This window comes from Dermacentor albipictus, chromosome 1 (assembly GCF_038994185.2).
Source record: "Dermacentor albipictus isolate Rhodes 1998 colony chromosome 1, USDA_Dalb.pri_finalv2, whole genome shotgun sequence".
Taxonomy (NCBI): domain Eukaryota; kingdom Metazoa; phylum Arthropoda; class Arachnida; order Ixodida; family Ixodidae; genus Dermacentor; species Dermacentor albipictus.
In genome coordinates this window covers 156,890,971-156,907,109 of record NC_091821.1, presented here as the reverse complement: position 1 = coordinate 156,907,109, position 16,139 = coordinate 156,890,971, and the positions used below count along the sequence as shown (strand labels likewise).

At 40.2% G+C, this 16,139-nt stretch overlaps 1 protein-coding gene across 7 annotated transcripts in view; it reads right to left on the bottom strand.

Annotated features, from left to right (window-relative positions):
- Top3alpha (topoisomerase 3-alpha) overlaps positions 1-16,139 on the bottom strand; it is a 55,399-nt gene that overhangs the window by 18,600 nt on the left and 20,660 nt on the right. For 6 of the 7 annotated variants that reach the window (XM_065449999.1, XM_065449998.1, XM_065449996.1 and 3 more), the window contains exons 10-15: positions 13,888-13,962; positions 11,154-11,204; positions 10,013-10,091; positions 5,796-5,909; positions 5,086-5,155; positions 1,518-1,546 (exon numbers count right to left, since the gene is read on the bottom strand). In XM_065449999.1, the coding sequence (XP_065306071.1) occupies positions 1,518-1,546; positions 5,086-5,155; positions 5,796-5,909; positions 10,013-10,091; positions 11,154-11,204; positions 13,888-13,962 (418 nt within the window). The remainder of the gene's footprint in view (positions 1-1,517; positions 1,547-5,085; positions 5,156-5,795; positions 5,910-10,012; positions 10,092-11,153; positions 11,205-13,887; positions 13,963-16,139) is intronic. The other variant, XM_065449997.1, reaches the window with a different exon arrangement.

Genomic DNA, 16,139 nt, shown 5'->3' with positions numbered 1-16,139 from the left:
ACTTGAAGACAAGGTTTACTTCTCAGAATTTATATAGACTCTTCTAAACCTTTTGACTTAACCACTCATGACTAGTTCCCAGATAAACTAAATCACTACGGTGTAAGAGGAATTAGTATGTCTCAAATATGTAGTACCTTCAACATCACAAGCAAATTGTTGGCCACGATGATGCAATTTCTGACGCTCAATACCTGAAGTCGGGTGCAGGAGCCACAAAAATGACAACACGTGTACCAGGCCTCTTGGGCCCTTTCAGCTCAGCGCACGCTCGCGTCTCATGCCACAACAATTTGCCCAACGTTGCTTCACATTACGTAGATGTCAACTACGGTTGAATTTGCCAAATATTTTAGTGACTTCGAATCGTACGTTTTCATAGTTAGTGCATATTTTCTTGCATTTTTTTAAACGTATGATTGAGGTTCTACTGCATTGACAATATTCAACCTTCAAGATCATGTAACCATACAATATTCACTATAGCATTATTTGGTCAATGCAATCTTGTTGAACGCTACTGATTTCAATCATGCACTTATAGACTAGCATGTTAACTTTTACATTTTCCTTACATTTAACAAGAAGAAACATCTAGAAATAAGTTTAATTAGTGTTTTACCCTACCTGTACTAAAATTTTAATACATTCATAAATTTGTATATGAAATGCAGTAGTCATAGACACTGGTTGCTTTCATGTACCTTTATGAATTCAATTTATTTTTTACCGCTGTGTGAACCACTGCATTGTCTTATTATTCCTTGTTGTAATTATGAAATGTTCATGTGGTGCATTAATTAAAAATGTGTGTGTATGTTTTGTACTTCTGTCCATTTACAAAGTAAGCATGTTTCAAATGCTTGCAATCATGTATACACTCGCAATGACCAAGCCTTTCCTTATCAACTGTTGTCATGTGGGGTGTAATGAGACTTTCATGATGCTATGTATGGCTTTTTCCCTTGCATCTGCTCTACTTTGTAACCGTATATAAAGAGAGGAATAAAGGTTTCATTTCAATTCATTTCATTAGCACAACGGTAACACTACCATTCTTTCCACTGTCACGCTAGGACACAGTGCAAGTTTAGGCGATCCATGTTTGCACAGATAAAGCTATCTGTGCAAACCTATACGCAATGTTGGAGACACCACACGCAAGTAATTAAGTCATCATGATTTAGAGCGATATCATGCATCAAGTTGTGTAGCATACTAAGGCACCTTTTCCCAGTGATTCCAGCACTTATCATTATAATTTGCTTTGTGAAATTATACTATTTCTTTTCATTTCATGCCAAAGTTCTTTAAAAAAACACTTTTCTAAACCCAAATTAGATTGTTGCACACTATAAGCAATGATAATGCCAGTGACATGTGCAGTTTATTTACACAAAGTCTATGCAAAGTTGCACTGTTACACTGGTACATGCCCACTAAAAGTTTACACTACATGCAAGTTGAAGGCCTTGTGTCTCTCTTTATAACAGGAAGGATAAGTAAAAATTCCTCACCTTTAGCATTTTTTCTGCCTTCACATATTCTGCAAAGAAAAGAAAGAAAAAGATATTAAAATAAAGAAAACATGAGCCCTTTCAAGTCCAAAGATTGAGCATCAATTTAATTAATTGTAGAGTTTAGCATCCCAAAGTTGCATAGTGCTCGATGAGGGAGGCCGTAGTTGAGGGCTACAAATTAATTTAGGCCAGCTGTCGTTCTTTCGTGTGTAGCCAAAGCATGGAACAGGAGCATTTTTGCATTCCATCCCCATTGATATGCAGTTGCCGCAGCCAGGAATTGCATCCATGACCTCATGCGTAGCACCAGAACACCATAGCCACTGAGTAGAAGGAACTGCAGTGCCGTAAACTCTTGTATTAAATTGCCCTAGATGTGCAGTTTAGGTACTACACCATGCTTGCAGATTCTGCACCAGGCTTTGAATACTATAACGAAAGAGTTGTCCCATTCAACTTCAGACTTTATAATACAGTAAGCATGACCACTAGGTGAGCAGATTTTGCAGAAAAGCCAACTTCTTAATACCATAAGAAGAACACTAACAGGCATGCATGGATAGAGCTGGCAGTCTGTGAGGATGTGAAAGCACAACATAGGAAAAAGGGAGCAGTGGAGCGATGCAGTCAACAGCCCAACCTGCCTCTGCAGGGCAAAACCAAGCTGACCCATATACATGGGCATCTCTGTTGTGGATCTCAGCTCATGCTATATTAAAATATCCTCATGAAGAAGTCAGTGCATTCTGCCAGAAACCTATGGGGCTGAAACTTGGAAGATAAAGAAATTTGAGGAGAATATAAAGATTATGCAACAAGAAATGGAACAGAAAATGGAAGGTGTAATCTTAAGAGACATGAAGAAAGCGATATGGATTAGATAGGGAATGTTTGTAACTGATATTCTTGTTCAGATAAGAAAAAAAGAAAGAAGTGCAGCTGGGCAGGTTATGTAACGCATAAATGCAAGAAAAGGTGAGGCGTGCAGACAGGACACAAGAGAAGAGAAGTGGACAACACGAACGTCGGGAACCTTTTCTTGCATAATGAATCCTTACCAACTAGCTCAGCTTTCTGTCGTTCTAATGCATAAAGCACACTACTGGTAATATACAACGGTAACAGAATGGGTGCACAGATGAGGATGACAGAGAATGCAGTGTTGTGATAGCATTAGAAAATTTTGGGGGATAGGATGGAGTCAGTCGAGGTTGCTGGGAAAGACCTTCAGCCTGCAGTGGACATGTGATAGGCTGTTGCTGTTGTTCGTGCGGCTGCTTACGACGATGATGATAAAAATAATGTATTTTTAAACCACAGCCATGGCTGCATTACTCTTTGCAATGGTTCAGTGAGAACAATGTTGCAGGTGGGTTCAATTCCTACCTGTAGTGGTTGCACTTTGATGGCAGTGGAATGCAAAATATTTTCATGTACATAGATTTAGGTACTTATAAAACAACCTCATGCTGTCGAAATTAATCTGGAGCTCACTACTATGGAATCCCTAATGATCTAGGTGTTGCTCTGTGGCATTAAACACCATCAAACAATGGTTGGATTATACATCATTAGTTCACATTACAATCATTGTTTTTAAAGTAATTCAATTAGCAACACTCACAAGTATCAAATATAAAATACAGTTAAACCATAACATAACAAAGTCTGGAAAATCGGCAATTTGCTTCATTATATAGAAATTTCGGTACACTAAAATTCAATCTATTATGCAAATAAATACAGTGAGTGATAGAATTTTATTACATGGAAGGAGCCACAAAATTTTCCTAATTGTTGGACAATCGTAAAAAGCAAGCTTGAATGAGAAAAGAATTTATTTTCTTGCATTTGAGAGTCGGTGATGAATGATAAAGGTTTCATGTTATGTTGACAATATTTTCACATCGGTGCGAAGCCAGCCATGTTCGTGTCCACTCCGCCTCCGTACCTTATAGTGTCGCCCGCAGTGGGACAATGCTATCATGAAAAGCACCAGCAGTGAGGAGCGAATCTGCCGTCTGTCTCTAACTTCAACAAGTCTCGGAAACTCGACATTATGCCTCCAGTACTAAACACACAGGAAGACAGCACACATGATGCCACACCATCTCAGCAAGCCCACTCTTTACACACATGGAAGATTACCTATAAACAGGGAGCACAGGCCACGCTGACAGCCATCCAAAGCCACAGCCACGCTAAAAAAGGAGACACGCAGCAAGCCGCCGCGTCCCCCCCCCCCCCCCCCCGCCCTCTCCTTCCCGTGCTTGATTGCGTTACTGTGAGCTCACTCCCCATTCCCCTTGCTTGTGCACGAAGACGGCGCTCATCAAGCTACCATCCTTCTTGGCTCACCCTCACACGCTTTCACTCACACCCAAAGCATACAGCATGCTGGGTGCGAGAGGATCTTATCGCACTTGGAGTTTATATGGAAGATGACACTGCTCCATCAGGACGGTCGCTCTTGGTCGCTCTTCAGAGATGCGTTTGTAAGCAGCCGCTTGTAATTCAACCATTTGACCATCTGCATCTGCAGAAGTTTCAATTTATTGTCTCGGTATTCTTTTGGAGCAGTGAAATTTTATTATATTGAAATAGTGTATAAACATGCTTCATTATATTGAGGTTTTAAAGGGGCCCTGAACCACATTTTATGGAAGTGGAGAAAGGCATCTGAAGTGATACTGAAATACTGAAATCTGAAATACTTTGCTGCAAAAAGTACTTCAATGCGTTCAGTATAAGTGGAATTATTGGCAATCAAACACGACCACCGCTGTGCTCCTGTTCCTTCTTCAATGCCTTGCACTGCGAAGGCTACGGCAGAGTGGGGCAAGCCCACAACGCTCCGCCTTCTAAATGCCACCATGGTGCGCAGTTCAAATTTCATTTTGGATGTTAACGTAGATGGCATGACTTCTGCCTTAGGTGCCCAAATGCAATTGTCCTCAGCTAGCCGCAGTGTGTTTAGCCAGTGGACTCGTGGCAGCACCCCGCCGCGGCCGTGGTACTTACATCATGTAGCCAATCTTAGCTTGATGCCAGCTATCGGCTAATAGCAGCCGTCTAAGGGAACGACGAAATAGTGCGTCTATAAGACAGTGAGGACAGGGCCTTGAAAAGAGAGCGTTTGAGAGAAAGGCGACTTTGCAATCCGCTTGCGAGCTCAACGCATCGCGTGCGACAGCAAAACTTGGGTGAGATGTTCACAGCTGCGTATGCTACCTGCGGACTATGTTATTTCACCTTTAAAAACATGGTGTTCTATGGGCCAGAAGTTATAGAGTTAAATAGTTTGTTATATTGAGAATTTTGTTATATTGAAGTTCATTATATAGAGGTTTAACTGCATCATAGCAAAAGGGCGCATGCATTTCAGAGTAAATATCTCAAATTAAATCTCCTAAGTGAAAAAACTAGTTCTCTTTCAGTCTGCTAGAGCTACCAAAGAAACAGAGGGACACGTAAATTTGGGACTGCTCTTCACAGACAAAGTATAAACTTTAATATACATTTTTTTTCTTTTTATTCCACACACACATAGCTAAAACCAGCTCACTTCTTAAGGTCAGCTTCCAATTCTGCTCTCAGGTGAGGCTTTGACATCTCAAGACCCATAGAATCATAACCTACAAAGGATAGAAAGTGTTAATAGTGATGAACGAGAGAAAAGGAAACATTGGACAAATACTAATCAAAGGTTCCACAATTTTTAATATTTATCATAATAAGTTATCTAACATATTTGAGAACAACTAAAATGAGAAGGCTATGTCTGCTGAAAAGTCCATTTCCAGAAAAAGCCCCAGAAACAGGTATAAGGGGCCGCTGCATCACTTTTAAACACATTTGATAAACTATACCAGATGCAAGACAATGCTGCCGAAACACCTGTGCCAAATATTACTCACTCGCATGGGACAAGGTTCTATTCTTCTGCCCCATTTATTAAGTGCATCATAGGCCACACTACTCAGTGGTGATGAGTCAGCTGAAAACTGCACATTTTATGCACTACAAAGGTTCCAAGGAAATGTTAACAAGAATGAAGCAGAGTGAATTAAAAAATGCTTTACAACTTCTTACACACATGGGCCATGCTTTTCACCTCCAAAACATGCATAGACTGTCCTTATCACGGATTGTAATATAGCCAGATAAAGTGTGGTTTCTACAACTATAATACAAAAGAGAAATATGTACTGTCGATTAACAGCCCGTAAAAATTAGGAGCAACATTTCATAGAGTGTAGTGGGAAGGCACATCACCTTCAACCAATCCCATGCCAAGTTCACCAGGAACTAGGTACCCGTCACCTGTCAAAGCCACATAGAGCCGGTTCTTTACTGTCTCAATGTGTTCTGCATGGGTTGCATCAGTGCCTGCGGCAAACAGGATATGTGAAGGATAAAGGAGATAATTAGGCAAATGCACAGAAAGTAAAGAGTCAAATTATTGTGAAGGCGGAATTTTGGTCCAGTTATCTTCAGGCTAGGCTTTCTACTGTCCGCAACGATTTTCCATGCTTCTTACTGCAACATCTCAGGCATTTTACAGCTTCACATAAAAAAGAAAATCTAATATACATCAAGCTTTGGCCAAAGATTTCAAAGCTGCTGTATGCATTGTTGTAACTGTAATCAGCTCATGCAATGGTGCTTCCAAACATCTGATGCTCCAAAGCTCTATAGAGATTGAAATGGGTGCTTTTCATCACTCTCTTGAATTTTGAAATACCATAAGTACTTTCGGCACCCCACAACACTCAATGGCATTTCTCGTCTTTCGTCCTTACAGAAAAGGCTGTAAATTTATGTGCAGCATGCATTTCATCATGCTGTGCACACAATGCAGACACATCCTGCAGCAAGAAAAGCAGAGGATACTGCTCTTGTTGGTAAAGCATGCCAGTACCTGTGTGTCAGACCTGCTATCAGAGTCTGTCATCAGCAGCAATACTACACCTTGCTAGTAACAAAGGTCAACGAGGACAGAAACAGCACACTCTAAAGGGAATTCCCTGACAATGGGAGCTTCTCTGCTTTTGCAGTGGACTGTGTATACAGCCTACACTGATGAAACAACGTAAAAATTGAGGCCCACGAAGAATGGGCAGAGCAACAGCTCACCTCTTTTCCTGCATGCTTATTTTGCAAGATCAAATCAGTTTTTTAGCTACTCTTGGCTATGAGGTCAGCTGGAAGCTGACCACATAGCCAAGAATAGCTAAAGAATGTCATCGCCTTACAGAATATCTTTCTTTTTTAACCTTAAAATTGTCATTTCATGTTTATCTTATAAAGACTGGTTACAAAGGCCCTTCAAGCATGCTTAAAGGGCCCCTCACCAGGCTACACAGCAAATTTTGGTTATACGCTGGAAATTGTTACGTGCCCTCTAGGGAGCATTCTACAGCAAGAATTTTTTAAGTTGGTTCATTATTAGCAGAGATAGAAATGTTTTAAGTGCTGCGAACCCATGATTTCAGGAGGCAAGCTTCACTGCCAACACAGACACACTCGCTATTTGCCCTGTCCAGCCTCCAAAAGAAACATTTCTTCCCTGCGTTATCCCATACTGGGGCCGGAGGGTCACATCGTGTACGGGTCATGGTCCCCACATTTTTCTTATTTCTCGTGTTTTTGCTGTGCGACGCATTTCTGGTGACGGTCTCGCACATGAGCTCGTGAGCAGTTGTGTTTTTGTTTTGCTCTGTGCACGATCTTGTGAGCTGTGCACGAGAACACCTGCATTGTTACCTGGCTGCTTCTGCGAAATGCATCCCTTGGTGCGTGCACGTTTGGAGATGCTGGCCTGATTCATGGATCCTTACCACAATACACCGTGTCATACCACTGGCACCAGACTAGCAGTATGATAAGTCCGTGCCACATGAACACTGAGGCAGACGCAAGCAAATCAAAGAGCATGACTGTTTGCTGGAACACAGTAGAAAATTACAAAGTTTCGTTCTACGCACGCGTCTGCACAACGTGGGAACAAGAACGAAATGGAAGTACATCTCTCTTGTTACGGTACAAGGTAAAACAAAGACATGCAGATATTCAATTTGTGGGTTTTATCATTTCACTAAACTACAATTCGTCTGTTGAAGCAACAGATCAAACAAATAACTGTTGTTGCCTTGAATAATTCTCAAAGTCACGTGTCAGTGTGAGTGATGTCACAGCCCTGCGAATTATGGAGGCGCACTTGCAAGAATGATGTCGATTCTCTGGCTGGGAGTGCTGTGCCTGCGAGGACAAGGGCGCACGGTGCTTGGTTTGAAATTTCAGCTGTTTTTATGGCACGTAGCCACTGTGCAGACATAATCATTAGCATGCATTTTATGCACTGCACTTGTCAGCTCAAAATGACCAGACCTGGTGAGGACCCCTTTAAAAATGTTTTAAAAAGTTAAATATTTCAATTTTTTGTCGACAACAAATGATCAAAACATGCCTGTTATGCCAAAGTCAATAAAACAAGACAGAAACATGATTGTGATTGTTTCTGAATCACATTCTGAATGTTTAGCGGTACTTAAAATGCCAAAAATAAAAAATCTGACTTTCTTAAAGAAAAAAAAAATTTGCAGTTACACCTACAATGCAAAGCAGTGATGCCACAGCTGGTGCAATATTATAGGCAGTAAGTCTTGCACTGTTTTGTCTGGTATCGGTTTGGATAAACATTTGCAGATGCATGCAAGCAATCTGGGGTGGTATTCTAGGGTGATCACTTTCGGAGATAGTTTCACTTTCATGAGATTACACATGACCCGCACCGGACATGCTGGCGTCAATGGGTGGCAGTATTGCTGGCACTGCGCAAAGACAGTGTGTTCAGCATTGTGTCAGGAATGCTTGCCAAAGCGTCTGGTGTTAGTCACACAAAATCTCACAAAAGTGAAAGTATCCCCAGAAGTGATCGCCCAAGAATACCATCCCTGATTTTGAGAAGAAAACTTTCTTGAATGTTGACACTAGTCCATGTCATTTTCATTTGTGGTGTTGGCGATCCCTGGAGGTAGAGCAGAGGAGACACGGCTTTTTCTTCTTTCTTCTTCCTATCCTACCTTCTGGTTGTTATTGCTGGCTTCACTTTAATAAGCTCGGTGTGGGTTTATAGATCAGTTGCAGAGTAGTGCCAGCTAATCATACCTCTCCGCATGTATTACTCTTTTCTCATGTAGCATCGGCAGAAATGCAATATTATGGTCAGTAGGTATCACAGTTTTGTGCGGTATCATTTAAGTGAACATTTGTAGATGTGCACAGAGCAATCTCATGCCGAGAAGAAGAAAACCTCATAAAATGTAAAGGTTGCGCTCCCCAATGGTTAGTGGAGAGACACGGCCATTCTTTTTTTTCTTTTTCCTATTCTGTCTTTCACATTTTACCACTGGCTTCAATTAAGTTCTTTCGCCTTGGCACTGGTTTATAGGTAGGCTTCAGAATGTAGCGTCAGCCAATCATAGTATATATAGCTTCAGCCCATGTCTAACCAAGGTTATACACTATAAGAGCCAGATTGTCTGGAATGGTCTGAGTCATAGACATTGTTATGCAGCTGTTATTCTGCAGCATTTATTTACAGTACTTGTCAAGTTTCAAGAGGTGCACCATATGGATCACCTGATGTGGCTAACACTGGCGCACATACACATATTCTATACATCCCAATACAATGTGCTGTTTGTCACGTATTCATTGCTAATCTTGCCACTGCTGTCCTCTTGACCTTTATAATCGGTAAACAAAGTGAACGGCTAGCGACATAAAGCACAAGTCCCGTCCACCAGGCACGAGAATAATATCTGAACAGGTTGCATGATGCTCTCTACTTAGATTCTCAATGGCTTTTTGAGAGAGAATGACGTCATTTCACCAACACTGCCACTGGCATTGTTGGGTTACATCCCAACTGCTGTATAACTAACACGTAGGGCATGGCTGATTACTGCACAGGCATACACTACACCAGGACAACATAACAAGCATCGTGCTACTGTGCTTTCAATTTTTCTACGCTTTCAAATGGAACAAACATACTTTATGAGATATTAAAATAAAAGCAGCAGGTTTTATGGCTCAGGCACATTTATTATATAATATTTTTAGAGCAATTTGCTGAAATAGTGGTTGAAAAAAATAAATGCTTTGGTTATTAACAGGATGACATGGCAAAAACTAGCTATTTATGACAAATCAAAATAAATGAAGCTTCTACAATGCAAAGTTTCAAAGTGGTTTTTGATGCAAACATTGGAGAAGAATGCTTGCAATAAGTGCTAAAAGCATTTCAAGGTTGAAAGGCACCCAAGTTTGCTTCTTTAAAGATCCTATAATAAAGTGGCTCATATGTTCTGGCATGAGGTAAAGCTTTGAATAAGCAGCATCCTCTCAAACCTGTGCATAGTCTTTTATCTTTTGAGTTTATTTTGTAAACAGATTAAACAAAAGGGAACTCGTGAGGCCCTTACCTATGCCATGCTTTTCCATCAGAGCAATCAGATCAGCCTCCCGCAACAAAGGCGGAGGTGTTGTTTCCCCTTCAGCCATCTGAAAAAAAGTTGACATACTCAACTCTAGTAACACGAAGGCCACCAGGCTAACCTCCATGATAGACAATGCTCAATTCTTACGGTTTGCAAAGATGCAGTGAAATTTTGTCAAGACAGGCTACAAGTTGGAGACATGCCACTTTATTACCATACAAAATCCTAAAAGTTGAATACAATACAGGGACATGCATAATTGGCTTAAAATGTTTAAAAAAAGATTTTGTGCTTAGTGCTGCACTGTTCTTGCTCAAATTTCACGTAACGGTTGCATTTTGAGGTCTACATCATTCAGTATACCACTTGGCACAGTTAATTGCCTGGTTCCTAAGAAAAAAATGCAGTTGCCTTTGTTTATGGAGATGCAAGCTGGACGGATGGATGCTATGAGCGTCCCCTTTGGAACGGAGCAGTGGGTTGCACCACCAAGCTCTTGTTATTATATTGCTTAATGTCATATGTACCTTTAAAAAAAAATAACATGAAGAATTTTCATCACCAAACTTTCTGAACCCATTTTGGGAACTTTTTTCTTGTGCGCCTCCGCTGTTTGTCATTTCCCTACTTTTCTTCCACCAATTTTCGAATTACGTCTTACTAATCTCTACTGCGAACATGTTTGATTTTCCCCTGATCGCACTGAACCCAAGGGCTTCAAGGAGGCCAGAGGTGCCTAAATCGATTGCTGGGCAGATATCTTCACATTCTAGTAAAACATGCTCCATTGTTTCCCTAGCTTTACCGCAGTAAGCACATGCTTCTTTTTCCTTGTATCTCACTTATAAGTCTCTTCTAAAAACACTAATGTTTCTCTTTGCAGTACACTGATGTGTTTGTTTGTCTTTGTAAATACCACTGAAGGAAAAACCCCACTGGCTTTCCCCGATGGTTCAGGTCTCCCAGCTTCAATGAACAGCCCTGGTGATTCCAGAAACCAAGAACTATATGGAGGCAGTGCACCCTCTAAATAATTAAGTATTTGTACAGTATGGGCTATACAGCAGCAATTGACTCCTTGCACAAAAAAAGCATAAACTAGAATGTACACAAAAAAGTCATTAACCTTGACAGTGTCTGGAACAAAACACTCCCCTTCCTGATACCCTGGAATTTCCTGGAATAAAAAATGCACAAAAATATTTTTAACATTCCAGTAAAGCTGCACGCTTCTCTAAAAGCAGGCACTGCCAATTGAGCAGGTTACAGAGAAATCCCATATAAATATTTTTTACGAAAACCTATCTTCTAGTTTGAGGATTTCAACTTACCTTTTCATGTGCTAGGCTACACCAAAAGTTTTCACATTCAAGAGCCAGAAACATAAGTAAGAAAAAGGCAAGAAGACTTGGGAGTATTACATTAGTAGTTAGGGACAAAATTATGGAAGGTCTTCTTCCACAGCTGGCTCCATTGCCGCTCATCATTTCAGCGTAGAATATTCAATAACACTCGTAGCAATTCAACTACCTTTTTCAGTAAGCAATTACATGTAACCAGTTACTTTATTGAGGAGACAGGCTTTAACAGGTGATGCAGCTTCCAGAACCTGAATTTGGTGGGAACTACAGTACACCATCCAAGATTGTGCCACGCAGCAGCTTCACAGATGCGCATATTCAGACAGACAAAACCCAGGAGTTTAGTATTTGTTTCCTCATGTTAACAGCTGTACCAGATGTCGGCCAACAAAAAATTGCACCAGTGCTGGTATGCCTCCAGTGCTGAATGCCATGAAACTGCTTATGGAAAATTTTTTTCAGCTATTCTTTGGCCCAACAGGGAGTATCTTCTCCAAGTGCCAGAAACAGTGAAGTGCTGCGTTTTATAGAGGGCCCATATGCTTTGTAACAACAAGAGTGTGTGCAGGATGTCCGTAAGAACACTACTTTCCCCCGGCACGCACATTCAGTGAGTTGTCAGTGCCACTGCTGATGACTTCACAATAAAAATGAGGAAAGATGACCGATGAAATTTTTGCAAAGCAATTGTCAGTAAAAACAAGGATTGTAAGAAGAGTCGCAGAGGACATATTGAATGTGCCAAGCTTGCTTGTACTGTTTACTGTATCTGTGCGAGGTTATTAAGAGTTTGGAGGAAAGTAATGTGGAGGTATTCGATTACTTTTTGAGTAACTACTCAATTACTTTTGTAGAGCAGTAATATGTAACTGTAATTAATTACATTTTTGAACGAAATAATTGTAACTGCAATCATTCACTTTTTTTCCTGTAATGTGTACAAGTCAGATTCCTAGGGTTAGAAAAAAAAAAGAATCCAGGCTACAATCGATAGTAATTTGCACAGGGTGTTATTCAGAATCATTACACTATGCCACAACAGCAGGGCAAAGCTTGCAGTGGCTCAGGGTGTGTTTTGAACTTTACAATGCAGAACCTTGGATGGTGTTCTGCACCGAGTCCCCGCACTGTCTGGCACCCTCACATCTGCCACTGAACATACTGCAGCCTATTGAGTGAAGCACTGACAGCAAAAATAAGAGCACATTTGAATTCCTTGCACAGGATTGATTGCACAGGATTCTTACTTAAAGCGATACTAAAGGCAAATATTATTTCAAGTTAAAGTGATAGATTAGTGTAACAATGAGTCAAAAGCACAATTTTTATGGAAAACAGATTTTTGAGTAAGAAAACAATGTAAGCAGGACACGACTAGTGCTGCCGCTGTGAAAATATGGTACCAACTCCCATAACGGAACCCAATTGAACTTCAATAGTGCAACAAAACCGTACTTGCAGCGAACAACCTAAACCACCAATGTGTCGAGGTTTCTACACCTCTACAGTAAAAATTACTTCACAGGTTCATAAAGCAGTCTAGTGGATAGCATCCTGTCAGGAAGCATTTATGAAAAATACACTGAAAGAAACTTTTGCAATAATTACAGCATAAAAAGCATTCCATAATGGTAATCTAACAATCTAGATATGTTCAACTCTATAATGCCTGCCTTTACTAATAAACACATTTCTAAATGCTCCTTGCCAGTTTCTGCAGCAGATGCAACTGCTGCAACAATGCAAATAAATACAATCACATAAAGCAAAAGAAGGGGTTTCTCCAAGTAACATATTGTATAGTCTTGAAACGTGAAAATTCATCTTGTGGTCAATTATTGTACATGAAAAACATCCATGATGAAGTTGTATGGGGTTGTATGGTGCAAGGGCCAACAATGACTAAAGAGTGCCACATGAAAAACATCCAGAACCATCCTCCTGAGCAGGGGCAGATTCAGGGTATGTCTCAGGAAATGTCTCAATTATGTCTCAAGGGAGGGCCTGGGCCCCCAGAGTTGGCCCCCAGAGTTGGCCCCCAGAGTTGGCCCTCTCAGTGCCCCTGAGTTCAGTGCCCCTGAGGTCACAGTGCACAGCCATAAATGAAATCTTCAAAGGCAAGTGTTACCAAAAGTTTTGCTGTTCAGACGTCCAAGAACCCCTACCAACAAAATTTGCTTAGATACAATTTACATACATATTTTTTTCAGTAAAGAAGTCAATATACTGAGTTAATACTTATAGGAAACCAGCATGAGCAAAACCAGGCTGTTGACCTACAATGAACTTTTACCGCCTTTTGGCTTAGTACACAAGGGTCAGCAGTAGTATTATAATTGCAATAACATGCCTTCTGTTACTTCAACAAATAAGAAAAGACTAATATTTTTGCAAATGCAAATGACTGATTCCGAGATTAAACAGGTGCACCAAATTTAATAAATAATGGCAAAAACATAGTTCTACACTGGGGAAAAAATTAAGATGAAGTAGGATTACCTTTCCATTCCATTTGTCATATATGTAGACTTCCAAATAGTTTCGGGCAAATATGACAAGGCCAGTGGCAATGAACTGGTGAAAAAAAGCAAATGAAAGGCACAAATTCAAGCACTGAAGCAGGCCTTAACTTTACATAAGTAAATTATATAAACCAGTAATGGTATTCAGTCATAGCTTGTACAATTAACCTAGTTATTTATAATCTGCATATACCACACGCTTCTTTTTACCTCCAAACAGATTTTTGAAAAATAGCTGATGGCAGATAGTGCAATTTCACCTCTTCAGCCAATTTATTCGAAGAGGCGGACACTACTTGCACAACAAATTCTATGGGCTCAGTGGCATGACAGCCATGACAACAGTCGCTTACCTGCAACACCTTTTCATCCTACAGGTATATATTATCAGAATTCATTGTATGCAAGACACACTCGCTATATGGCCCTTGTTGTGCAACCGAGCCCACAGTGTTGTATTCGTATTGCATTTGATTGTGCACGTACCCTTCATGAGCTACTAACATTGTCAGGGGACGTCGAGTTAAACCCAGGTCCAAGCACACATGCAAGCGAAACACAAATGTCCTCTGACATAAAGGCAGTACTAACTGAAATCCAATCTGGCTAAACTCCGCTGCTAAAAGAAATGAAATCCATGCAATGAAATCTGTCTCAGAGCGACAGCGCTATAAGAGAGATTAAAGACCGTTTTACCAAAATTGAAGAAGACTGCGCATCCTGGTAGTAATAAAGAAAGAAGTTAACGATATTCGGATGCTTGCCGATCAAAGCGCAAAAGATATTGCATTATTAGGACCACGTTGGATGACTCAAAAGACTGCGCATGACGCTAAAACATAGTCTTCTTTGGATTAACAGATCACAAACGGGAAACATGGGCTGAATCATAATTGCTAATAGAACTTTGCCGTAAAAAGTACATATAACTGTACAACCTATGGATATTAAACATGCCCACTAATTGGGCTAATTCAAAGTAAACAAAAACAGACCAATTACTGCTAAATTTTCACATTTCAATGTAAAAGAACAAATCCTTTCACATGGTAGGAAACTGAAGGGCACTGAATTTAGAATTTCAGAAGATTACTCTCCTAACACTCTAACAGCTAGAAGGCATTTATTCAAATTTGCCAAGACACAACCGAAGCCGTTCAAGCTCCGACACGACAAACTAACTGTTGGTAACAAGACTTACACGTTTGATTGTTACACCCAAAAGTTGTCCCTCGTCCTTTAAATGCCTAGGCCCTAGCAATGCTAACTTGAAGAATTTATTTTCGTTTATCTTCACTAAAAATAGAAACATCATATTGAAACTTGATGCTCTCAATAATCTTGCTGACACAACAGAGTCAGATCTAATCATAATTACAGACGTGGCATAACTCAACAATAGAAGACTCTGAAATTCTCCCATTTTTTCCTAACTTCAATATCTTTAGGCACGATCGAACTAACAAACATGGTCACGTCATATTCATTGGCGCACATAAATGTCTTCAGTACACTGAAATTAAGACATCCTCCTCCTTAGAAATCCTGTTTGTTCTGTGTTGTGCCTCTTACTCACCAACAGTAATTGCAGTCTGCTATTGCCCCCCTGGTAATGATTCGAACTTTGTAGCAGAATTTCATGGAACATTGCATTCGGCAACTGAATTACATCACCACTCTCCGATATTACTGTTCAGTGATTTTAACTTTTCCGCAATAAACTGAAATTGACATCAGCAACTTCGCAACACAGTACTGAAAGCGATTTTGTCAACTCATGCCTAGCCTTTGGACTGATGCAACTTGTCACTGAACCCACATGCGAAAGCTTTGATTCTTCTAAAATACTCAATCTCATTTTCACCTCTGATCGTAACAAAGTATATTCAATGACACATTTACACGGTCTAAGTGACCATTCCATAATCCATGCATCGTACTCCTGTCAGCTTACACAAATTACAAAAATAACCAAAGTAATCAGACTGTATGAAAAAGGGAATAACTTGGCAATTAACTTGGCAATCGCAGATATTGCTGCTTCATTTCATACTAATTTCTCAATGCATTCTGTCGACACTAACTAGGTCCTTTTCAAAAACACAATGCTCGATGTGTTCGAAAAATACGTAAGCGTTATCACCCTAACAGAAAAACATTCATCTCAGTAGTTTAACATCACGTTAAAACGTCTTAACAATAAAAAGAAAGGGCTTTTTCACTCGGCTA